This window comes from Phialemonium atrogriseum, assembly GCF_030411735.1.
Source record: "Phialemonium atrogriseum strain 8032-3 unplaced genomic scaffold QBC33scaffold_1, whole genome shotgun sequence".
In the NCBI taxonomy this organism is placed as follows: Eukaryota; Fungi; Ascomycota; class Sordariomycetes; order Cephalothecales; family Cephalothecaceae; genus Phialemonium; species Phialemonium atrogriseum.
In genome coordinates this window covers 1,627,840-1,650,906 of record NW_026848138.1, presented here as the reverse complement: position 1 = coordinate 1,650,906, position 23,067 = coordinate 1,627,840, and the positions used below count along the sequence as shown (strand labels likewise).

Below are 23,067 nucleotides of genomic sequence, written 5' to 3'. Positions count from 1 at the left end.
AAAAGGGGGTAGCGCGTAGGGCAGGGTTGGCTGTATGAATATAGCCTTCGTAATGACCTTGCAAGGATCTTCGCGCAGTTCCGCACTGTGGCACACGACACTCATGCGTGCAATTGGGTGGTCGGCCATAGCCTCAGTCTCCAGTCCCAGTGATCTTGGGGTCTGCCCGTCTTACGTATGCGCCGTCTCACCAACCCTGGCTCTGCCCCTCTGTACGAAAACCCAGTGGTCCCCGTTCATTCCGCCACTTCGCAGAGTAGTATTAGTGGTCGGCGCAGGTCAGGGATATATGCCCTCGGAATCCTTCTAGGGTCTACCAAGAATAGGAAGCCTCCTCCTGTCGTCTGCCTCCTCGATGTCCTTCATTCTCTCCTTTTGAGTCCCATATCCTCTTCTTTCGGCCGAGGCGCCTATATTTTCCTTCCTCCATCGGCGCCTGTATACCCTCCTTAAACAACCTCCATCCCTCAGCCGACACTCGACCTCTTCTCTATCCCGGTTCGACCTCGCCTGGCTGCGGTTGCCGATCCTGTCGTGTTTTGCGAACGTGAGTTCCAAGTCCAATACCTTTGACCGCATCACGCGACACTCTCGAGATCCTCAGACGTGCTTATAATTTGACTTAGGATTTAACATAACGGTTTCGCACCTACCTGTCGACGGTTTCCGGCAAACTACGGTCCCCGACTTCACTCGCATGCTACCGGAGCACACTGGTTGATAATATAAACACATCTACGGCCGAACTTGTCCTATACTTCACGACCATGAAGCTCCTTCGCGCACTACCGCTTCAAACCCTCCTTCTCCTCTCTAGCCTGATAATCCCTTCAGTCCTATCCGCCCCAGCGGTCGGGGGAGAACCCATGCTGGCACGGTCTCTAAGAGCAAGGTCGGAGAAAAAGCCGTCCGATAACAAGTACTTCCACGAACCGGGCGGCTCCGAGGAGCTGGGCCACTATGACAAGCGGTATTTCAAAGGCGCGGTGCCGTACGAGGAGCATAGGCCTGCACTAAGGCATCTCACCCGCTCCTACTTGACGACCCTGCGCTCGCTCGGGGTTGAGACATGGTTGGCCCACGGAACCTTGCTGGGGTGGTGGTGGAACGGTAAAATCATGCCGTGGGACTATGATGTCGACGTACAGGTATCAAGTGCGACCCTATACTACCTGGGCAAGAACCACAACAACACCTTGCACGAGTATCGCTTTCTCGATGAGCGGACAGGAGAGCAGAGGAAGAAGACTTACCTCCTGGATATCAACCCCCACCACGTCGAACGGACCCGGGGCGATGGCATGAACGTCATTGATGCGAGATGGATCGACGTCAGCAACGGCATGTTTATCGACATCACCGGTCTGGCCGAGAGAGACCCCACGAGCCACCCGGGCATCTGGAGTTGCAAGAACTACCACCGCTACCGCACTAGGGATCTTTACCCGATGCGCGAGACCGACTTCGAAGGCGTGCCCGCCAAAGTGCCCTACAGCTTCGACCGGATATTGACCGACGAGTACGGAATGAAGAGTCTGGTCTCTACTGAGTGGAAGGGGTGAGTCTCTTTTTCTCCACGTCTCGGGAACCTGATTGTTGTTACGCCGTACTGACGTTGAGTTTCTTAGACACCGATGGACACCCGAAATCAAAGAATGGGTCAAGGTCCAAGAGAAGAAATCGTAGCGACACCACGCATTACAGCACCAAAGGGCCGCCCCCAGATCACCTGCATTGGAATAGAACCGGCGTTTTTCCCTCATTTCTTTTTTCTTTTTCATTGTTTATATTTTTGAACGAGAGACCACTAAGCTGGCGTATGCGTTTGATATGATGGTATACGCGATACATTGGGAGAATCGATGCGCTTTGTGTATGCATATCGGAGGCGCCACGCTCTCTAATTCGGATGAGCCAGGCATATAAGCATGGTCCAGGAGGGGGGCCAAGGGCGGTGTGAGACGGAAGAGGTCCTGGCCGGCTCATTTTGTGTTATTCACAATACTTGTTGTACCTACATTATTCGGTCTTGCTGCAGCGAGCTTACAAGCCCTCAGATATCCCGTAATATACCTAGCCCTTCGGGCTGTCTTTTGTTATTACATTGACATGGAAGTCACTTCCGGTCGGAATTATAACCTCCTTTCCGCGGCTTAGATCCTGAGCAGTGAAGAGGGTATTTCTAACTCGTGTGTGATATAAGTACAAGCTATCATGCCATGATGTACCAGAATTACGCCGTATCCAAATCATATATCACAATAGACAGACTTCTATCATGACTGGCTTCCCTCATGTGTCTCACCACTGCCTCCCCCTTCGTCTGACCGATTGGCCTTCTCCAGATTCCTGATCCTCTCCTCCGCCGCCCGAGCCAGTATCTCCCTGCGGCTCAACGGCTCGGCCCCGCCGTTACTCCTACCACCACCACTACCGCTGCTGCTGCTGCCGCCGCCGCCGCCGAGGACGAACTCCCCGCCAGCCCACCCCCCATGGTCCATAACCTCGTCCTCCTCGACGCCCCTCTCGGGCGCAAACTCGTCCTGGCCGACGGTGTGGCCGCCGCTCGTCCAGTCGGCCGCATCGACCTCGCGCTCGATCTGGTGGCACAGGTCCCAGAAGGCCCTGTCGTGGGGCCCGTGGACGTTGTGCGCGAGCTCGTGGCACAGGGTGCGGCGGATGGTGCGGTAGTCGCGGTAGCCGTCGTAGGCGTCGGTGCGCAGGCGCAGCTCGACCACCTCGCCGCGGTTCCGGTTCAGGCCCAGCGTGCGCGACGTGCCCTCGTGGCTCGACGACGTGTGCGCCGCCGGGTCCATCTCCGTCAAGAGGCCCACGCTGAACTGGTGCTTGCGCATCGCCGCCCGGATCCCCGGGTCCGCCTTGAGCCGCTCCAGGAACGCACGGCTGCGCTCCGGGCGCGGCAGGTACGGGAGCGGCCGCACCGTGTGGAAGGTGTACTGCGCGTCGTCCCGCGCCCGCTGCTGGTCGCGCCGGGTGGTGCTGGTGCTGTTGCTGCTGCGGGCGGCGCGGGCGCGGGCCCGCTGCAGGACGGCGGCACGCCTCGCCTGCTGGGCCGTGGCCGCGGCCGAGGCGGCGTGGAGGGCCTGGATCTCGGCGCGCTTCTGCGCCAGCAGCTTAAGCGTGTTGCCGTCGAGCAGCGAAAGCTCGAGGTCGCCGTCGTCGTGGGCCTTGAGGAGCGCCTTCACGCCCGGCCGCCGGGCCCGCGTCTCTACCATCAGCTTGCACTGGCTCCAGTCAAACTCGGGCCAGAGGTCGTCGCACCTGACGACCAGCTCGTCTAGGGTGGCGTCGTCGGGGAAGGCCCAGGTCCCGGAGAAGCCCGCCGGGCCAAACTTGACAGTGACCTTGATCGGTTCGTCCTCGTGGTTTTCGGGTGCGGCTGCTGTAAGTTCGTCGGACTGCCTGTCTCCGCTTGGCGGCGACGAGGCCAGCTCCAAGTCGACGCCCGCCATGGGTGGTTCTTGCAGGCTTAATATGTGGCTTGGATGTGGTATGGCCAGTTCGGCTTTGAAACAGCCTTTTCAATATCAAACCTCTTCAAAGCGATCCAAGCCTACTACAACCTCGGGCTACTATCCTTGTTGATAGACTCGGATAGCGTAGTAGTGATATATCTAAGGTAATATAGCTAGCAGAGAGCTGAAGGCGATTTAAATGCTTGAAACTGACTTTGGGGCAAATACGTAGGTAGGGGCAGAGATGCTCAAGATGCGCTTGGCTATTGTGTTAATAATATACATATACTGCAAGGACTTTGATGGTGGTCGCCATCAATGCTTGCTTTGTCAGGCATGGCTTTGTCACACCTGTGGCCACTGGCCACCGCAGCTCACTTGCCCACCGCCACTCCACTGAGCATGGCTAGGACGACTTACTTTCTTGGAGGGGAAATAGCCTCACCTACATCGGCAGGTATGCAGGGGCCTCGGCAGGTTGGCTTTCACACTGAATGCCATTTAGTTATCACCAAGGGGAAGGTACCTCCCATTACCACGGGTATGTCCTGTGCGATACGATGTGATGCGATGCGCAGATTGGACTACTCCTGTCTTGATCTATTACTAGGTATTTAGACTTTACCGGTTTTGGTCTAATTTCACCTGATGGCAAGGGGCAAATTTGAGACTTGCGGTACGGATCGTATTAATAACAAACCATGCCAGAAAGTTCAGGAACCAGTTCGTATGTCACTTCAGACTTCTGTCATTGATTGGACGCAAACCAACACTCCTGCCCGGTGTCAATTCAACTTGGCGGTTCTGTATCAGGGGCTGCTTGGCTTGGAGGCGCATGTTCTCGGCGTTATTTATCTCGTTGCTTGGTTGTGTCTTGGTGCCTCACTTGGGCATAGTGCTGTACCCCGCCTGTATCTTGGGGAACCTTGGTAAATTAGCAGTACGAGGTAGCTGTCGCCAACTAACGCGCCTCCCTTCATACCACCTTCCAACCTTTCTTTTCTCCATGGAGTGCGCGGGATTCTTTCCCTTCCTTTAAATTTCAAATTTCCTTTCACTTTGTGAACCCGAGGGGTACCTTGAGATCCCCATTCGTTTCAATCTTTCTCGTCATTCATTGGAAGCCCACTTATCCTCGCAGCTCGTTTTTCTCTTTATCTCCAAACCGCAACTCTCATTGAAACGAAACCACGGAGAGCTCCGAGACAACGACATTGAACTCCGGGACTCGTCATATTTTGCATCATGCTTGTGAGTTTGCCCACGCCCACCCTCGGCCTTCTGCCTGTCTGTTTGTTGCCCTGTTTGTGCCCGGCGCCGTCGTCGACATCATCGGACCGTCACGCTGGAAACGCTGGACCCTGAGAATATCCCCCCCACTGTTTCTCCTGGAATCCCACTGACCTGGTAATCCCGCTCGCAGCTCCACTCGTTCCTCGTTGCGCTTAGCGCTACACTTGCCACCGCCGTCAAACCACTCGTGGCCAAGGACAACTACTTTGTTGACCCCGATAGCGGCAACCGCTTCCAGATTGTGGGCGTCGCATACCAACCTGGTGGCTCTGCAGGCTACAATCCGGACCTGAAGAAGGATCCCCTTAGCGACAAGGACCACTGCCTGCGAGATGCCGCCCTCATGCAGGTTCTCGGCGTCAATACCATACGGGTGTACAATCTCGACCCCAACCTGAACCACGATGAGTGCGCAAGCATCTTCAATGCGGCTGGTATGTACATGCTGCTGGACGTCAACTCTCCACTCGTAGGGGAGAGCCTCACCAGCTTTGCTCCATGGGAATCATACTACGACACCTACCTGAACCGCACCTTTGCCATTGTCGAGGCCTTCAAGAACTACCCCAACACCCTCGCCTTCTTCTCGGGCAACGAAGTCATCAGTGATATCGCGACGGGCTCGACGGTGCCGCCGTACGTCCGTGCCGTCACCCGCGACTTGAAGAATTATATCGCCAAGCACTGCGACCGACCTATCCCGGTCGGCTATTCCGCTGCTGATGTGCGCAAGGTGCTCTTCGACTCGTGGAATTACTTCCAGTGCGCTATAGATGGCAGTGAAAATGACATCAGCAAGGCCGACATCTTTGCCTTGAACAGCTACAGCTGGTGTGGTGATGCAACTTTCACGTCCTCTGGCTATGATACCCTTGTGGAGGGCTTCCAGGAGAGCGCTGTCCCCATCTTCTACTCCGAGTACGGCTGCAATACACCTTCCCCCCGTCTCTTCACCGAGGTACCCGCCATCTATGGTTCGGAAATGACCGCCGTCTTCAGCGGCGGTGTTGTCTACGAGTACTCCCAAGAAGAAAACAACTACGGCTTGGTCACGATCCACAGTAATGGCAGCGCCACTCTCCTCAATGACTTCTACACACTGCGTGACCAGTACTATTCTCTGAACTTCACCACCATCCAGGGAATCAAGCCCCCAACCAAGAAGGCACCGGTGGCACCCGTGTGCTCCGCCAAGTTGATCACCAACAAAGGTTTCAGTACCAATTTCACTTTGCCCGTTCTTCCGCCAGGTGTTAAGCAGATCATCGCGAACGGCGTGAAGCCTACCCCGAGTGGCCGACTTGTGGACATCTCCGACTGGAAGGTCAAGTACACCGTCACTAATCCCGACGGCACCACCTTGTCCGAACTTGCCGTGAAGCCACTGGCCAACGATGCTGTGAACGGTACGTCCTCCTTCCCCCGTCCCCCCTCCCGCCTAACCCCTTGGGGGGGCTTGATATGAATAGTGTTACTGACCTGACAATACAGAACCCGGCACCAACACCGTTGCTGGGTCCCCAACCGGCACTGGCGCGGCCAAGCCCAAGCCCAGTAAGGATGCCGCTGGCGACATGGTAGCGCCCCGAGCCATCGGCATCGCCGCCCTGGCCGCTGCGGTCGCTTTCCTCGGGGCTGGCCTCTAGATGCGAAGTAAATGGCGCCGGCGACCGTTCCGGTGAAACGGGAAAGGCTAGCCAGACCGGCCGCTGATGAACTGTTTGAGGCGCTCTCGTCGTTTTGATACCACTTGGCCATTTTCGTTTGGTTGTTGAAATTTCTGGGATGGAAGCAGGGGACGGTGGTCGAGGGTTTGGTTGCAGACGGTGGCGGGATGATTCACCAGATCTTTTTGCAGGAAACTAAGGTTCAGGTCTTAAGAGACATGGATATCCAAGTCAGTTTCCCGACAGTATTTTGGCTGGATGGTCTGTCGCCAACCTACCTAGGTACCTATCCATTGTCCATACATACGATGGGGGATTACCTGTGATTGCTTCAAGGGTGTTAGGCCCCCTCCAACAACCAGTACATAAACAGGAGTGTTATTATAATAATAGAGGATAAAGCATTCATTCAATCACCATGGCAGCAGAATGGATGTATCGTATAGAGCGGCTATTGCCCGATTATTTTGACCTCTACCAATTGAATGCTGCATTCAACGTACATGCGTATAACTAAGACAAGGTGTATGTAGGCAGGCAACGCGAGACAATAATCCCTGACCAGTGCCTACATCAACGGCAGTTCTAAAGCAAAACCATTGGAATTCTTTGCCACACAAACATGCGTCTAATACCGATCTGCTCAATCAACCACTGAACTCCTCAGCCTTGCTCTCCTCCCACTTGCCCGGGACCAGGGCCAGCGGCACGATGCCGCTGACGTGCATCTCGGGACCGAAAATCTTGGCATTGAGTCCCAGCTCCTGGGTGGCGGCCTTCATGTTCTTGAGGCCCTCCTGGTAGTTGGGGCCGGCACGGCGGACCCAGATCTGGACGTTGTGCTCGTTGAGGGGCTTGGCATACTCCCTCAGCGCCTTGATCACACCCTTGAAGGTGCTGGCCACGTTGGTGAAGTTGGCGATACCGCCGCCGATGAACAGGACCTTGCCCTTGGGGTCCAAGGGCGCCCGGAGCATCAGGTCCAGGACAGTGCGGGCGTAGTGGTATGTCTGCGATTCTGTCGGCGCACCAGAGTACTCGCCGTAGTTGGCCAACTCGTCGGCAAAGCCGGCTGATGCGATGGCATCCGCATAGACGACCGAGGCACCACCACCGGCAACCAGTGTCCAGATACGGCCGCTGCCGTTGAGGACGGTGAGCTTGAGCGAGGCTCCAGTCTTCGCGTCCAGCTCGGCGATGTAGGCCTCCTCCTTGGTCAGCTCACGGCCGAAGGGGGCGGGGAACTCCATGGGCGGGCCGGCATCGATGTTCACGGCGCCATTGGCAGTTGTTGGCGCGGTGATGCCGAGCGCCGCCGGCGACCGCGCAATTGCCCACTTGACACCGCACTCGAAGTCGGCAGTCTGATCCAGCTTGGCTGCCAGATCGAGGAAATGGACAGAAGCAGAGGTGGCATCGGCATTCGGGATGACAACCAGAGGGTTGATCTCTAGGTAGGTGAACTGGCAGTCCACGTAGACGGCATACAGACGGGTAATGAAGTCAACCAGGACGTTGTGAAGGCCCTTGGGGATCTTCTTGAGCAGAGAGCTTGCGATCTCATCGTTGGATGGGTATTGCGAGAGGTCAACTGGGATCAACAGCTTCTCTGCCTTCTCGTCGACATCACCGACATCGACACCACCTTCGTGGGTGAAAAGGATCCAATCGCCCTATGCAAGAACAGCCATGTTAGTATGTCGAGGTATGATCGAAGTGGGTTAAGTGTGAAAGACTGCATATCGATTCCACTCCACAACCCCAAACCCCGTTTTGGGTCTTCCGTTCGTCCGTCGGCTGGGGTTTCCCGACCGGCACAAAGCGCGTTTCCACCACCGCCCACAATATAACTCAGAACGTGCTGCTCATAGCAACACCTGCACTTGTTCTCCACCTTGTTCTCAAGCATCTCCTCTGATTATTTTTGCTCTTTCTTCTTCAACTCCTCGCTTTCTCATGTCCCCCAAGGAGGGCACCATTTCGCACCCGCTCTCGTGGGAAATCCTTTGATAAAACAGCGCAAAAGAGAATCAATACTCACATCACGAACGGAGTTGATGTTGATGAAGTACTCGGTGTTGGCGGGATGCGGCACAAAAGGCTCAACAAGGAACTGTCTCAAGACACCCTCAGTGTGCTCGACCTTCTGTGCCTTGCCAGCGCGCTCAGCAACCCAGGCCTTCGCCTCGGGCCATGTCTTGTTCAGCGCCAGCAGACCGCTCTTGCCTCGTCGCTTGATGAGCTGGTCAGGCTTCGCAACGAGCTTGATACCCGGTGCCAAGAGCCAGGGATACGTGACCTCGGCCTGGTTGAGCACATCGATGGGCTCTGCGTCCTCGGGGAAGTAGAGCGATGCTAGTCTGGAAGGAGGGTTGTGCTTGGTCGGAGGAGGGAGAGGGCTGGGCTTGATGGTGGCAGCCCGAGTGAGGTGGTAGTTGAGGATGGCCTTGCCGTCGGCCTCGAGAATTGCCTTGGCGGACATGTTGGTCTTTCAAGATTGTGTGAGTGAGAGAATTTCTGTTTGTCTTGCAGTTCGCTATTTCCAATCTATCTTCATACGTCAGCCATTGTTGCGATGGATTTCGGGATACCCTCCAAAGTTGGACGGTGGTCAGCTTCGGGGCGCCGCAGTGCCCCCAAGGTGGGAAGCACAGGATTACTGCTTACTTGCGAATCGTGGAGCAAATGAGACGAGTGGGAAGGTGTTGATCTTCCAGCAGTGGTCAGAAGTCTGACGGTCAATGGAGTGCGAAAATAATAATGATGCACTTCGTCAGAAAATTGCAGAATGAGAGGAAAGCTCAAAAAAGCGGTCTTCGCAAAGGAGCCCGGTCAACCAATGCTGCTGTGTCGAAGGTCCAAGCATGGACCCGCCAAAAGTTTTTGGGGTTGGGGGAATGGCTCAATTTGACCCTGGCTAAATTTGACGGCACTACGAAGTACTGATACTTCCACCCTCCTGTTGGGGCAACTCCTTCTCGACAAAGCTGAAATCAAGTGAGGAAGCACGCTCGGCCTAATACAAGGAATCCCTTGTTTCCATCTCTTCTCTGGGACTAAATATACAGAAATCACTCTTGTCCCACATTGGCAGAGTTAGCTCAATTGCCAATTGGTACTGTTGCTGAAATCAGACGGAGAATGGTTGGGGATCATCCGTTACCGGAGATCGGGCAACAGTGAGCAGCCCCTTTGCTGGACTTCGCTTTCAGCTTCGCAACGATTACTATCATGAGACAAGTCATGATTGAGGCCCAACTACATATCCTGTGTAGTTGTTTTTATTTTGTCCCTCCTTTCAATTTTCTTCCCTTCCGCCCCTTTTCCTTCGCACTTTAAGAGGAATGAAGGGATAGATTGAAGGGCCAAAAAATAAATAAAAAGGAAAGTCACCGATATCTTCGACGCTTGTCTGGTTCCAGTGAGAGTGGGGAATACCAAGGGACTTACACCAAGTATCGGTACCTTCAGTGGAAAGTGGGGTCAGATGGGCAAGCGATTTAGAGTGGCCGCCCAGGAACGCAACAGTCCGACAGCCATTTCGGACAAGGATTACGCGTAAAAAAGTTGGGGAACTTTTCAATCTTGTTGACTGTTGAATGGTGAAAGAGAGAGAGAGAGAGGGTGTGAGGCGCACTGATCCACCCATCGGCCCTTGCCCGCTGTGCCTCCGGAGCTCCCTCCCTGTTGCACCTGCTGCTTCTTTTACAGCGTCACTGAACTCTTCCTACTCCAGAAAAGAAAAAAAGTCTCGTCGGCCGAAAAAAAATTCCCGCCCACCCCTCGAATCCCAACTCGCTCTTTCAATCTCCCCATCCCATCAATTGCTCAATCCTTTATTCTCGAGAGAATCGACACCAAAATACCATCAACCATGACTGCGGCAGCCACCACAAATGGTGCGAATGGCACCAAGCCTACTGGCGGTCTGTCAGCAAACGACAACATCCGCCGCTTCGCTGCACCAAGCCGACCTCTGAGCCCTCTCCCAGCTCATGCTCTGTTCAACAACAAGACAAGATGCTTCGTCTACGGTCTCCAGCCGCGTGCTGTCCAAGGCATGCTCGATTTCGACTTCATCTGCAAGCGGACAACGCCCTCTGTCGCCGGCATCATCTACACATTTGGCGGTCAATTCGTCAGCAAGATGTACTGGGGAACCAGTGAGACGCTGCTCCCTGTCTACCAGGAGGTTCCCAAGGCCATTGCCAAGCACCCAGATGTCGATGTGGTTGTGAACTTTGCTTCTTCGCGAAGTGTCTACACCTCCACGATGGAGTTGATGGAGTATCCTCAGATCAAGACTATCGCCATTATTGCCGAGGGCGTCCCGGAGAGGGTAAGAACTGCCTTTCTAGCTCAATTCGTAATATTTGTCTCAGAAACTGACCTGACGATTCCAGCGAGCCCGTGAAATCGCCCACGTTGCCCAGCAGAAGGGCGTCACCATCATCGGCCCTGCCACTGTCGGTGGCATCAAGCCCGGCTGCTTCAAGATTGGTAACACTGGTGGCATGATGGATAACATCGTTGCCTCGAAGCTGTACCGCAAGGGATCCGTTGGCTATGTGTCCAAGTCTGGTGGCATGTCCAACGAGCTGAACAACATCATCTCCCAGAACACCGATGGCGTGTACGAGGGTGTGGCCATTGGAGGAGACAGATACCCCGGCACAACCTTTGTTGACCATTTGCTGAGGTATCAGGCCGATCCGGACTGCAAGATCCTCGTGTTGCTGGGCGAGGTTGGTGGCGTGGAGGAGTACAAGGTCATCGACGCCGTGAAGCAAGGCATTATCACCAAGCCAATCGTCGCATGGGCCATTGGCACCTGCGCGAGCATGTTCAAGACCGAGGTTCAGTTTGGCCATGCCGGCGCCTTTGCCAACTCGCAGCTGGAGACGGCCAAGATGAAGAACCAGATGATGAAGGAGGCTGGCTTCTACGTCCCCAACACCTTCGAGGACATGCCAGCTATGGTCAAGTCGGTGTATGAGAAGCTCGTCAAGAACGGCACCATCACCCCTCAGCCAGAGCCTGTTGTGCCCAAGATCCCCATTGACTATTCATGGGCTCAGGAGCTTGGTCTGATCCGCAAGCCGGCGGCCTTCATCTCCACTATTTCCGATGACCGTGGCCAGGAGCTCTTGTACGCGGGCATGCCTATTTCCGACGTCTTCCGGGAGGAGATCGGTATCGGTGGTGTCATGTCTCTGCTGTGGTTCCGCCGCCGCCTGCCCGACTATGCTTCCAAGTTCCTGGAGATGGTTCTTATGTTGACCGCCGACCATGGTCCCGCTGTCTCTGGCGCCATGAACACCATCATCACCACCCGAGCCGGCAAGGATCTGATCAGTGCCTTGGTCTCTGGCCTGCTTACTATTGGTTCTCGGTTCGGTGGCGCGCTGGACGGCGCCGCTGAGGAGTTCACCAAAGCGTTCGACAAGGGCCTTAGCCCCCGCGAGTTCGTCGACAACATGAGGAAGCAGAACAAGCTCATCCCTGGTATCGGCCATCGTGTCAAGTCCAGGAACAACCCTGATCTGCGAGTCGAGCTGGTCAAGGAGTACGTCAAGGCGAAGTTCCCCAGCCACAAGCTTCTGGATTACGCTCTCGCTGTCGAGACCGTGACCACTTCCAAGAAGGACAACTTGATCCTGAACGTCGACGGCTGCGTGGCCGTATGCTTCGTAGATCTTCTCCGCAACTGCGGTGCCTTCAGCCCTGAGGAGGCTGAGGACTACCTCGCCATGGGTGTCCTGAACGGTCTGTTCGTCCTTGGCCGCAGCATCGGTCTCATTGCGCATTACCTCGACCAGAAGCGGCTGCGCACCGGTCTCTACCGTCACCCTTGGGACGACATCACGTACCTTCTGCCCAGCCTGGGACAAACCGGACCCCCGGGCAGCGAGGGTCGTGTGGAGGTGCAGATCTAGGGTCTGTCTCGTTGTCTTCTTTTGTGTTAGCAGGTAATCCAAGGGTTGGATTGGGGCATTCTAAATCCCTCTTAAAGGTGGTTCTCGATATCTCGCTGCGCAGGCAGGAGTAGATGGGGTCAAATCGTACCAGTCGGGTCTGTAAGACAATGATAAATCATACCTAATTCAGTATCACTTTCAAACCATAAGCAGTCTGGCTATTGTGACTGAGCCTTGTCCTCGCAATGCATATTAACCTAGTAGGCCAATGCTCTCCGCCTTCCATTTCGTTTGCTTCGTTTTTTTTTGCGTAGGATGAGTGAGACTACAGCTTGCTAGCCTCGAACCTCCTTATTAAGTGATTTCATTTCATTTACTAGCTACGTCGTCCTTCGAAAGTTTTGGGCTTGATTAGGGGGCTTACATAGGCCATATGCCCGAATATTCCACCTGTGTCAATGTCGGTGAGCCGTGCCCCACCTTACGCTCACCTTGGCTGACCGCCGTGTATCCACTAGCACCTCCCGGCAAGATCCGGCATGAAACATTTTGAACGTCACCGCAAAGCTGCATTCTGCTAGGGCACCCAACGCGAACTCCACCGTTAATCATTATTCAAGCTCGCACAGCCAAACAGAGGCGAGTGCTTTTGGTAAGCTTAAGGGGTGCTTTCCCAAGCTTGCCCTACTCGAGCTAATGCCCACCAGTGCAATTCCCCAGCAACGTCTTGAAGCCATTCAAGCCGCCGCGAATTCAAGTCTTCGACTCGTCAGCCTCTCCCACTCGCCGCTCGCACGCGGCATCCGATCGGTCCCTCTACCCAGACACAGCGCGCGCCCAGATACCTAGCCCGATCGCGGCAACTCTGGTGTTCGGCCCGTCGCGAAACATTACCTACCACCCCGCCGGCACGTCAACCGTTTTCTTTCTAAATCGGCGGCCAAAAGAAGAAGAAGAAGAGAAGAGAAGCCATGTCATTCTTCCGCATAACCCTCCACCGGAGCGCCATCGGCCTCCCCGAGCGGACGCGCGGCGTCCTGGCGGCGCTGGGCCTCCGCCGGCGGTCGCAGACCGTCTTCCACCCGGTGCACCCGCAGTTCGCCGGCATGATCATGAAGGTCAAGGAGCTCGTTCGGGTTGAGGAGGTGGACCGCGCGCTGAGCAAGTCGGAACTCAAGGACGAGCGGAGGCCCGAGCCGGGATTCTACATTGAGAGGGCGGCGAGGAGGGTGGGAGATGGGTCCGGGGAGACACGGATATGATGGCCGGGGGAAGGGGGGATTGTGAAGTGGGTGTTGGGTCTTGGGAGTCGTCTCCACGTTGTGTTTGATTGAACTGCCCACGCACGGCGGAATCTTTTTGCCGGGAAAAGAGTACAGGCCGTGGGCCGGAGCGTGATGGCAATGAACCATGGAGGGTCTTGGATCTTGGACCTGGAATTTTAAGGATGGCCTCGTTGCGTCACCTGTAACACTAGACGGTGGGCGTCTGTAAGAGCAGCTAGGTATATACTTGCCTAAGGTAGAGCAAGGGAAACTGTATGACTTTAAACCTATCCATCCACGGCTCGATTATAATTCTTGTGCTCCCAGATCTCGATGTCCATGGCTTTCTCGGTTCTCTCCTATCAATGTGTGTGCTTTCCTCAATATCCTTACGATCCGAAAACTCTCAGTAAACCAAACTGCATTCTGCATGAATTGTCTTCCCAACTTCATCAGTTGGTCTAAAGGAATACCGGGTACGAGCTGGAAGCTACAGGTTGTTGGCAAACCGAGAAGGGAACGTTATGGCCAGGCTCTTCTTCCTTCCAAGACAGGAAGACGAAGACATCCCTCCACTCACAGTGGGTTTGTGCTCTATCAACACCTCACATGGGGCATTACTAGTTACTTGGCCCCCCAGGTTGCAGCTTTGAGGAAATGCATGAAACCCAACACTGCTGCTCTCAAGCATGACCCCTATCCTGACTTAATCAAGACCAGTGACGTCTCTGATAGAGCTGGTTTGAAGTAGCTGAGAGGGTCTTCTGGCTGATATTGCAGGTGCTTGTGGTTAAGAACAAGGGCCTGTTGAGATTCAGGGGCTAACAACCGGGCACAACACCCCCTCAAAACAATACGGCAGTATGGGAAGCATCCCAGAGAGAGGCAAAGTCTGCTCCTGAGGTGCTCCCGCCTGCCAATGGGACATTGGATACTGCACCGGGTGCCACTGCGAATCCCTTGGCGGACGCAGCTTTGGCTTCTTTCCAGATTCAGGGGTGATGCCATCCATCCCCTGGCATCTCTGGCTTGGCGGCTTCCAGAATTCGCGCAAATGCTACATAGTACAAGTGCTCACTCATTAAACCCAATTAGCCTCTTCTCAACAGAGCCTTGCCGTCGGTGTGGAGTTGACCAGCCGGGCCGGGGCGGCATACGACCATGCCCAGTCAATACCAACAACAATTTCGGGGTCCTGTTTGTTATTGACAATCAGCCGGTAGGATAGGAGCACCCGTACAGTCCCCCGGCAACTTACGCAGCCAGCGTACGTACGCATGTATAAGCATTAGCCATGGCCCGGCCGGCCTCTCCCCCCACCTTTTCAATGGATGCTGGGTCGTGAAGTTCATCCGACTTGCATGGCGAAGAAATGGGGCCCGGGTCCAATTGGCGGCCCGGACCGGACACTCTCAGCATCTGCAACGCAAACTCTGGAGTTGGCTGCAGGTTACGTGCATGTTGGTCTTACCAGCGAATCCCGATCGTCCCGTAAGGCGATGCGCCTTTGCCTAAGGGTCTCGGCAGTGAGGGGTTAGGCCAAAAACAGGTACCTTGCATGTTCTCGCCTACAGTGCCTGCAGCACCCTCCTTGGCCAGGAGCCCCACAGCCCACTGCCACCAACCACGGCTCGGCCGATGCCCGATGTAAAATGTTGGGGTTCCATCAAGTCAAGCTTGTTTCAACAAAGACTTCGAAAAGACGGCCCTCCCTCCCGAGTTCTTCGACTCTTTCCGGTGGCGTTTCTGACATGGCACAGACGGTATTCTCTCCGCATACCCACATATCTTTATATCTTGTTCGTTTCCGAGAATGCAGAGATGGCCCGTCGGGGCGGCATTCTCGAAGGCAGGGGACACTAGTGTATTGCTGTGCAACGGCGACGCGACGCATATCCAAGCTTTGAGCCCTCAAGGCTCATGCTTGTAATATAACACTGACAGTCCAATCAACGAGAAACGGAATTCGTCTTGTGGATGGGTCACTAGTTAGAAGACTTCTGTGGCAGCGCCCATCATGCAACATGCTGAGTGGAGTAGCATGTGATTGTCGATGCGGCTGAAGAATCCGGGCGAAAGGTGCCAAAGGGTATTGATCTGGCTCCTCGTCGGTTCATCGGTCGGCTGCTCATCAGTTAGGTCCTCCACATGGACCTTATCTATTAGGTACGTAGGTACATCACATGGCAAGTCGCGAAAGCACCCGACCTCGGCCACTACCTCTTGACGCTTCCGGAGACTACCAATCAAGGCGGGAACGTCAAGAGTCAACGAGACGAAAGGTCAAGTTATTTCAACCCAAATCTCGCCATTCCCACGAACGGTATCTTCAACTTCAAATCCAACTTGACCGGATGATCAGCTGAAACCATCTGATATCTATAAGTAGATAGTTTGAAGTTAAAATGACTCCATCGTCGCCTTGATAGATGTCTTCATCGAATAATAAAAATGGGTCAACCAATCATGATAACGAGATAAGCAAGGCGGGCTTGCCAATCACGGTGGCGGGATAAGAAAATCAGGCTTTGCCAATCACCATGGTGAGATAAGCTCGCGGATTTTTTGTGGCTGTGTGGCCGGACCCGACACAGGAGCCTGACTGCCGTGGGCCCTTCACGATTCCGGAACGACATTTAGCAGGATAGACTGCGTTGGAAATACGGTGTGGGGGATTGGCGCGAAGGTCAGCAGCTCAAACCTGGAGAGGTGTACCTATTTTTGAATCTTCGTGGAGGCTGTTGGGCTGCTTCGCCGTTCCGTGACTCGCTTAATAGAGGGTGACTTCTAGTTCTAGGTTCTCGGAGACGCCACAGCCACAAAATCCCTCCCCCACCCTACACCCTACATCCCCCACCACATCCCATAAAAGCCTCAAAGTCCCCGCCTCCCTTATCTTGCCGGTGGCAACTACTCTTATTCTTCGTCCTCCTCCTCACAAACCCCTGAGATCGATCTATTTCCTAGCATCACTTCGACCGCAATCCCTCCAACCGATCCATCCGTCTATACTTCGAGTCTATCGCAAATCTACCCGCAAATATGGTCAGCACTCGTCCTGCCCTTTCATACGGCGCCCCACACCTCTCATTGGAAACCCGGAAACCCGGGACGCCACGAAGACACGCGAAAGCTGACCGCGATGCTCATCTAGGCGACCAAGGATTCTCAACCCTCAAACGCGGGGAATATGCAGCGTTTCAGAGAACTCGACCAGAAGGGACAGAGTACGCAATCCCAATAACCAATTTCCTTTGCCTTCGGCCGCACTCGGGAGTTGTCGGACCCCCGGCCCCGGAGCCGGCCCTTGAACTCCCGCACTTCCCCCCCGAACCTCAATCTAGCCAGCCAACACTTACTGACTCACGATGATTGCGAACAGTTATGGCTGAGGTATACAACCCAGACAAATTATGACTTACACATGGTTAACTCGAATCAGTACATCTGGATCGATTCCGAAGGTATGATGTCATTGATTCTCCTGAGGTGGTTGCAAGGATTTGGCTAACTTGTTCCAAGGTGGTAACCGATCCAAGTCTCGAGTACGTCCTTGATCTCCTCTGAAACGAATACCTCCCTTGTCCCACCAGACCGCGTTGCGAACGACCCATCCCTGTCCCTTCTCCCTCTGTGAGAGTCTCGACGGCTTGGTCTTTTTTTCTGGCACAACGACTTGCCCGCTTCGACCTAGCCAATGCCAGCCACTTGCCAGTGCAGTGGAACTCTTACACCACCCGTCAACACTTGATCAATCCTGGTCTTGGTTTTCCTTTCAACGTCGGAAGACTAATGGGCTGGCTTTAGACTCTGCAAGCCAAGGCAGGCGGCTACAAGCCGGATGACCTCCCCACATGGAAGTGAGTGCACCCTTGGCAGACCAACAAGGCAATCGTCTATCATCTGTCCTATTGGTGCCATCTTCGGTTCCGATCTTGTCTAACCCATCCACCAGCTTCGACGGAAGCTCCACAGGACAAGCCCCAGGCGACAACAGGTATTTGCTCCCAGATGCTCTCTTCGTTGAGTAAATACTGACCTCAAGGGTTGAAGTGATGTCTACCTGAAGCCTGGTAAGATTGATGCATGGTCGCTATTCGCGCGTCATTTACTTACAATCGTGAAGTGGCTGTATTCCCGGATCCGTTTCGCCCTGGAGGAGACAGTAAGTGGTTTTGACACTACTCCTTCTTTGACGAGACCCATCTCGAGAACCAAGCTCTCGAGATACCCTCCCGTCTCAATTTCGCTGACCATGAGCCACATAGACATCCTTGTCCTCTCGGAATGCTTGAACGCGGATGGGGCACCTAGTTTGTAGTCCCGATTTCTACCTACCTCATACAACAACTTGCTCACCATGACAGACAAATACAACCACAGGCACGAATGTGCCAAGCTAATGGAGCAGCACGCTGACCATGGTAAGCAATCTTTGGACGGAGTCATCTCTTTGAATGTGAACAGTGCTGACTCGCTCGACAGTTCCTTGGTACGCATTATATCTATTCCCCTTTCGGATTTTGTGTCTCGATAGTTGGGCCTCCAATAATAAATATTTGCTGACTGGGCAAAAGGTTCGGTCTGGAACAAGAGTACACCCTCCTCGATATGAATGGCTGGCCATACGGGTACGTGATTATCCTGACTTTACTCCCGAGTCTCCTTAATTGGCAATTACTGACTGCAAAATGATGATTTAGATGTATGTTTATTCCATCTCATCATGTTGAATGTTTACGAACCCTGTATCACTAGGGCCCGCCAACGGTTTCCCTGCTCCCCAGGGACCGTATTACTGCGGTGTTGGTGCTGGCAAGGTCGTCCAGCGCGACATCGGTACGTCTTCCTAGACTCTACTTCTTTCCTCTCCGTTGCTGACTCTTGTGTTCCAGTTGAGGCACATTATGTAAGGTCCACTGTCACCCATCCAAGGAGACAGATTACTGATTGTTGGTAATGAAGAAATGCTGCCTCTATGCTGGGTATGTATACTGCGCCTCCGTCATGGGATCTGTTCACTAAAAGGGAATAGCATCAAAATCAGCGGGACCAACGCCGAGGTCATGCCTGGTAAATGCCGTTCTGTGGTTATATCTACACACTGATTGCTAATGAGACATCTAGCCCAATGGGAATTCCAAGTAAGTGCATTGCTCCCCCGTCCTTCAAGGCTGGAAAATAGCTGGCGTATTATATCCCAGTCCTGGTGCTGACTCTTAAACCTCACTAGGTTGGTCCTTGTGAAGGAATCGAAAGTGCGTAGATGACTATCCTGACCGAGAGTGGCGCTAACAATTCGACAAGTGGGGGATCATCTCTGGGTTGTGAGTTTGCCTTGCGAGAGATGAACTACTAGGAACCCCAGGTCTCTAACATTTTCAGGCTCGTTTCCTCCTCTACCGCGTCGCAGAAGAATTTGGCGCGAAGGTCAGCTTCGACCCTAAGCCGATACCGGGCGAATGGAATGGTTAGTCTCTGCCGCAACTTCTCTGACGTGGGCTCGTACCCTTTCTGACCACCATTTAGGCGCCGGCCTGCACAGCAACTTCAGCACGAAAGAAATGCGCCTCGAGGGTGGCATGAAGCACATCGAGGCTGCTATCAAGAAGCTCGAGGGCCGTCACAAGTAAGAGAGCTCCAGGCAGACAAGCGAGGATGCAGGTTACTGACTCGACTGGTTTACAGGGAACACATTGCAGGTGCGTCACTTCGAAACGCCCCCAACCCCTATTCGGGAGTCCAGCCAAGCGCTTGCTCCCGCGCAAAGCCGCATTTACTCTGGAGACTCTGTTAGACGATTACTGACTGTGATGTTGAAGTGTACGGTGAGGGTAACGAGAAGCGCCTGACGGTACGTACTCCCTGGCTTGTTTTGGAGAGAGAGACATGGCTTGTGGACGGAGGAGAGAGGACGTCCTCGAAGTCGTGTCTTGACGCTCTTCGGGGTCTTCACACGGGGCAATTGCTGATTTTTGAATGTCAATAGGGTCGTCATGAAACCGGTGCCATTGATCAGGTAAGATTATTCATAACCCCCGAGGAATGTGATCTAAAGCTAACATGGGCCAGTTCTCCTATGGTGTCGCCAACCGCGTACGTAACATCCAAAGCTTGTGTTTGTCCCTTTTTTGTCATTCTCCACTGGGTTGGAGAGGGGTCTACCTCGAGACATGACCTGGATACTCTCGAGATGTCCCAATTTTACTCCCGAGTACTCCTTGTTTGATAATCACTAACTTTGACCGTTGCAGGGCGCGTCCATCCGCATACCGAGGGTGCGTTTCTTCCCAAGTCCGACATGGTTCCTTGTGGCCAGACTTCTACTTCACTCCCTCCCCCAAAATATGATATTTTCCCAAGGTATTTGCTAACTTTAGATGAAGGAGTGCGCGACCAAGGGGTACGTATTTATTCCATTCTGTACACACAAAGCAGCGGCTAACTTTTGTCGACAGATACGGATATTTCGAGGACCGACGGTATTACTCATCCCCCCATCCCCATCATCCCCTTTGACTGACAGCTTACTGACGAATTGCAGACCCGCTTCAAGTACGTACCTTTTGAGAAGCTTGCCCCCCCTTTGTCCCAGTGTTTAGACATGGCTCAAGAGCTGGTGTCTGCGCTATACTTTGCTCCTAAAATACGACTCGAGGCTGTATTGGTTTGCGAACGTGACAGTTGCTAACAGTTTTTGAAGATGCCGATCCATATCAAATTACGGGTACGTCCACGCTAACCATTGCTGGCATTAACATACTAATGAGAATAGGCATCATCATGGAGACTTGTCTAGGCTCGGTCGAGAAATGAGCGAGGTGTTCAGTGAGGTTGGGATTGTGACGGTCGTGAGTGATCCTATTTCAGAATCCATTTGCCTTGACACTCGGCTGACATTGTCTTATCAGGTTTTGTTTTCATCACCTTCATCATCATGGAGACATGCTTTGACATGGTTCCGGAGTAGAATAGTTTGTGCGATGGTATTTGTTTGTGCGGTTATGGGATTCCCTGTCAAATAGAGCTAGCTACGACGGATTGCTCGTTGCTGAAATAAGATACGCAAGTCACGGGTGTCTTTCTTTACTACCCCGTGTTCCCTTCACAAGATACTCAAAAATGTCCCAGCTCCTGTTGTGATAATACGTGGATTTGGTTGGACACCTACGATCGGCGCCATCCAGCAGCAACCTACCCACGAGTGACATGCTTCTGCCATGGATTCTCTTGCATGGTCAGAAAGGGGTGGGCTTGATTGATATACCTAAGCTATCACAGCCCTTTGCCGCTCCCCCCCTCTTTCTATGTGCCGGGTTTAATCTTCGTGGGATGACTGGAGGTCACATTTGCTTGTGTCTATTTTCCGTGACTCTTTTTATTGTTCTTGAACAGAGCGGAATTTCAGAGAATTCTCGATTGGTTAACGTAGTGATTACACCATATACCCAGCTTTGTTTCTTGATCTGCTGTTGTGAGTGGAAGCTGATGAGATATATGCCTGGAATTCAATACCTAGACTAAACAGCCTTGGTATTAGTACCATCTTATGCCAAGTCGATTATTTTATCTAAATTGGTCACATTCCTTCAAGGTCTTCTTTCTATAAGTTTTCTTGCCAGCATCCGTAACATAATTACTGAGGTCGCTCGCTACCACTGACGAGGACGTCTACTTGAATCATTAGATCCCAGCAACGGTATATCGATCGCTGAAGACGTCGTGGTCTATATCAACGTGGGAATACCACCTCGGAATATCACGACAGCTTGTGGTTTTCTCTGTTGCGCAACGACCAGGCGAGGAGAGAGCTACTCACACATCATTAGCTGTGTCGGAGGTCTCATTTTGACCAATGGTGCGGATACGCCATTTGGAATCACCAGGGTTCATGAGCACCATTCTGTGGCATGCTCAACTTGCTAGTCGAATTAAGGGAGCCTCGGCTCCTGGAGATTCTACTACTGTCAATAATTACTGCGGATGACCTTGAAGCAGAAGAAGTTGAGATGATAGTGATGACGAAGAAGAATGCGATGTGGACAACGACGGATCCGCAAGTGAACAGGACACTGCCCCAACGCTCCCAAGATGCCTTCCGGGACCCACTACAAGTGTCTCGATGGGCAAACGTCAGTTCAGGCCGGTCGATTAGTTACCCCGGGGTCTTCCTAGATGGAAGTACGTACTCATGGAATCCAACACTATCAAGTCGAGAGCTCTCGTCCTGTCGCTATCTCAGAGAGAGACCACGGCAAAAGCACTTAGGGCCTTGCAGGGGCATAGTGCCGAGGTTCGTCTTTTATTCCACATATACTCTATGTGCTTAGAAGCCGAGCCTACTGGGCTGTCATGGCATTAACATATGAAGGTCGTCTTCTAGCTTCGGTCCCTGTCCTTTTCCCCTTCCATTTAAGATAGTTAGGATACTTACCTTGTCATAACCCACTAGCCAGTGGCTTTATAAAACTCAGCGGCAGGCCTATACATATTCGGGCTGTTTACTACCACCCAGCCTTATTAGGTTAACAGCTTGTTTGTAGATAAATGATGACCTGGAAAGCCTGTTTGTAGCCTTCCCAAGAAGGGTACTTATGAAAACAAACAACGTCTTAAGATAGAAGCACTTATTTGACCTATCGCAATTGTGGTAGGTGTTGAGTTGAACCCAAATCAGTGGGGTTTTGACACGGATGAACGGGACAAAAACTCGAGCCAACACCGACGCACCCATGCCTGAGGAAGAGGCACAGGCAATCGTCGCCTTGTGCCAATTTCATGTTGCAAAAGACTGAGTTTGGTCTACAGGATAAATAAAACGAGGGAGAGCAGTAGAGGTCTTCATCTTCCGTATCGTTGTAGCCCCGAGGTCCTAGTAGGCTCGAGGCAACATGTCGGATCACTTTGCCGAAGAGCTTGGCCGCAGAACCCCTGTTCCACTCTGTCGCATCCGTGATGTCAAGTAGAAGGGAAAGTGATGCGAGAGTACGGAAGTAGCAATGGAGTCAAAAGACTATCAAGAGTGGGTCCTGACAGTACCTAGCTCAGCCTAGGTGCCTCCCCACGTTTCGGCAAGGAGCAAACCGTCGGCGCATTTGCTGGGGTCTGCATATAATTCCAGAGGCTTGGAGCTGCTTCTCTTCCAGGAAGGACGGCATTAAACTCGCCTAAATTTTTGAGGAAGTGGTTTAAAGGGGAACTACCTTATAAGCAAAGATGTACTTCTGTATTATCTTTGCATTGCCTACAACATCTTCTAGTAGTTGTAAATGTGTACGTCTCTGCCCACCGTGGTTTTCCAGTTCAACAACCAATCAAAAATTAGCTGAGATTGAGACGGAATACGGACAGCATCCAAAGCCGCAGACTCAATGCAGAGCTGCGGAAAACAAAACCACCATGGTGCGCAGTATGACACGGACGCTGTATAATATGTGTAAGAACACAG

General features: G+C 53.2%; 8 protein-coding genes across 8 annotated transcripts; 6 read left to right on the top strand and 2 right to left on the bottom strand.

Annotated features, from left to right (window-relative positions):
• The first annotated feature begins 409 nt into the window (after positions 1 to 409).
• QBC33DRAFT_25563 (LicD family-domain-containing protein) lies at positions 410 to 1,807 on the top strand. The gene is made up of 3 exons (XM_060423051.1): positions 410 to 547; positions 627 to 1,558; positions 1,629 to 1,807. The coding sequence occupies exons 2-3, from the start codon at positions 768 to 770 to the stop codon at positions 1,684 to 1,686; spliced, it is 849 nt and encodes a 282-aa protein (XP_060288866.1). The 5' UTR covers positions 410 to 547; positions 627 to 767; the 3' UTR covers positions 1,687 to 1,807.
• A 228-nt stretch (positions 1,808 to 2,035) lies between these two features.
• Positions 2,036 to 3,027, bottom strand: QBC33DRAFT_522089 (WLM domain-containing protein). The gene has a single exon (XM_060426512.1). The coding sequence runs from the start codon at positions 2,853 to 2,855 to the stop codon at positions 2,277 to 2,279; it is 579 nt and encodes a 192-aa protein (XP_060288865.1). The 5' UTR covers positions 2,856 to 3,027; the 3' UTR covers positions 2,036 to 2,276.
• A 607-nt stretch (positions 3,028 to 3,634) lies between these two features.
• On the top strand, positions 3,635 to 4,565 carry QBC33DRAFT_25456 (uncharacterized protein). Its single transcript, XM_060423036.1, has 3 exons — positions 3,635 to 3,933; positions 3,982 to 4,017; positions 4,189 to 4,565. Exons 1-3 carry the CDS (start codon positions 3,795 to 3,797, stop codon positions 4,407 to 4,409), a joined length of 396 nt encoding a protein of 131 aa, XP_060288864.1. The 5' UTR covers positions 3,635 to 3,794; the 3' UTR covers positions 4,410 to 4,565.
• A 141-nt stretch (positions 4,566 to 4,706) lies between these two features.
• QBC33DRAFT_522083 (Glucanosyltransferase-domain-containing protein) lies at positions 4,707 to 6,908 on the top strand. The gene is made up of 2 exons (XM_060426511.1): positions 4,707 to 6,175; positions 6,261 to 6,908. The coding sequence occupies exons 1-2, from the start codon at positions 5,113 to 5,115 to the stop codon at positions 6,413 to 6,415; spliced, it is 1,218 nt and encodes a 405-aa protein (XP_060288863.1). The 5' UTR covers positions 4,707 to 5,112; the 3' UTR covers positions 6,416 to 6,908.
• On the bottom strand, positions 6,776 to 9,004 carry QBC33DRAFT_583730 (uncharacterized protein; the record flags this gene model as incomplete). The annotated part of the gene is made up of 3 exons (XM_060431384.1): positions 6,776 to 8,109; positions 8,478 to 8,924; positions 8,996 to 9,004. 3 exons carry the CDS (start codon positions 9,002 to 9,004, stop codon positions 7,084 to 7,086), a joined length of 1,482 nt encoding a protein of 493 aa, XP_060288862.1. The 3' UTR covers positions 6,776 to 7,083.
• A 1,306-nt stretch (positions 9,005 to 10,310) lies between these two features.
• QBC33DRAFT_510494 (putative ATP-citrate synthase subunit 1) lies at positions 10,311 to 12,372 on the top strand (the record flags this gene model as incomplete). The annotated part of the gene is made up of 2 exons (XM_060425774.1): positions 10,311 to 10,775; positions 10,840 to 12,372. The coding sequence occupies 2 exons, from the start codon at positions 10,311 to 10,313 to the stop codon at positions 12,370 to 12,372; spliced, it is 1,998 nt and encodes a 665-aa protein (XP_060288861.1).
• A 953-nt stretch (positions 12,373 to 13,325) lies between these two features.
• Positions 13,326 to 13,616, top strand: QBC33DRAFT_554095 (ribosomal protein L30, ferredoxin-like fold domain-containing protein; the record flags this gene model as incomplete). Its single annotated transcript, XM_060429474.1, has 1 exon — positions 13,326 to 13,616. One exon carries the CDS (start codon positions 13,326 to 13,328, stop codon positions 13,614 to 13,616), a length of 291 nt encoding a protein of 96 aa, XP_060288860.1.
• Positions 13,617 to 16,534: 2,918 nt separating this feature from the next.
• QBC33DRAFT_522058 (glutamine synthetase) lies at positions 16,535 to 20,743 on the top strand. Its single transcript, XM_060426510.1, has 27 exons — positions 16,535 to 16,664; positions 16,774 to 16,846; positions 16,964 to 17,083; positions 17,142 to 17,164; positions 17,427 to 17,479; positions 17,575 to 17,616; positions 17,673 to 17,692; positions 17,746 to 17,784; positions 17,888 to 17,932; positions 17,987 to 18,043; positions 18,214 to 18,279; positions 18,378 to 18,442; positions 18,585 to 18,604; positions 18,655 to 18,692; positions 18,747 to 18,763; positions 18,853 to 18,877; positions 18,927 to 18,946; positions 19,005 to 19,089; positions 19,149 to 19,241; positions 19,442 to 19,473; positions 19,609 to 19,638; positions 19,692 to 19,715; positions 19,874 to 19,897; positions 20,006 to 20,022; positions 20,078 to 20,101; positions 20,390 to 20,470; positions 20,531 to 20,743. Exons 1-26 carry the CDS (start codon positions 16,662 to 16,664, stop codon positions 20,433 to 20,435), a joined length of 1,101 nt encoding a protein of 366 aa, XP_060288859.1. The 5' UTR covers positions 16,535 to 16,661; the 3' UTR covers positions 20,436 to 20,470; positions 20,531 to 20,743.
• The last annotated feature ends 2,324 nt before the right edge of the window (positions 20,744 to 23,067 follow it).

Excerpts from the sequence above, each read along its gene's own strand:
- QBC33DRAFT_25563 (XM_060423051.1), top strand. The coding sequence starts at position 768 with ATGAAGCTCCTTCGCGCACTACCGCTTCAAACCCTCCTTCTCCTCTCT. Across the intron at positions 1,559-1,628 it reads GTCTCTACTGAGTGGAAGGG|ACACCGATGGACACCCGAAA; the intron begins GTGAGTCTCTTT and ends TGAGTTTCTTAG.
- QBC33DRAFT_522089 (XM_060426512.1), bottom strand. The coding sequence starts at position 2,855 with ATGCGCAAGCACCAGTTCAGCGTGGGCCTCTTGACGGAGATGGACCCG.
- QBC33DRAFT_522083 (XM_060426511.1), top strand. The coding sequence starts at position 5,113 with ATGCAGGTTCTCGGCGTCAATACCATACGGGTGTACAATCTCGACCCC. Across the intron at positions 6,176-6,260 it reads GGCCAACGATGCTGTGAACG|AACCCGGCACCAACACCGTT; the intron begins GTACGTCCTCCT and ends CTGACAATACAG.
- QBC33DRAFT_25456 (XM_060423036.1), top strand. The coding sequence starts at position 3,795 with ATGCTTGCTTTGTCAGGCATGGCTTTGTCACACCTGTGGCCACTGGCC. Across the intron at positions 3,934-3,981 it reads AGCCTCACCTACATCGGCAG|TTATCACCAAGGGGAAGGTA; the intron begins GTATGCAGGGGC and ends AATGCCATTTAG. Across the intron at positions 4,018-4,188 it reads GGTACCTCCCATTACCACGG|TTCAGGAACCAGTTCGTATG; the intron begins GTATGTCCTGTG and ends CATGCCAGAAAG.
- QBC33DRAFT_522058 (XM_060426510.1), top strand. Across the intron at positions 18,878-18,926 it reads TCCTTGTGAAGGAATCGAAA|TGGGGGATCATCTCTGGGTT; the intron begins GTGCGTAGATGA and ends CAATTCGACAAG. Across the intron at positions 20,102-20,389 it reads GGATATTTCGAGGACCGACG|AATAGGCATCATCATGGAGA; the intron begins GTATTACTCATC and ends CATACTAATGAG.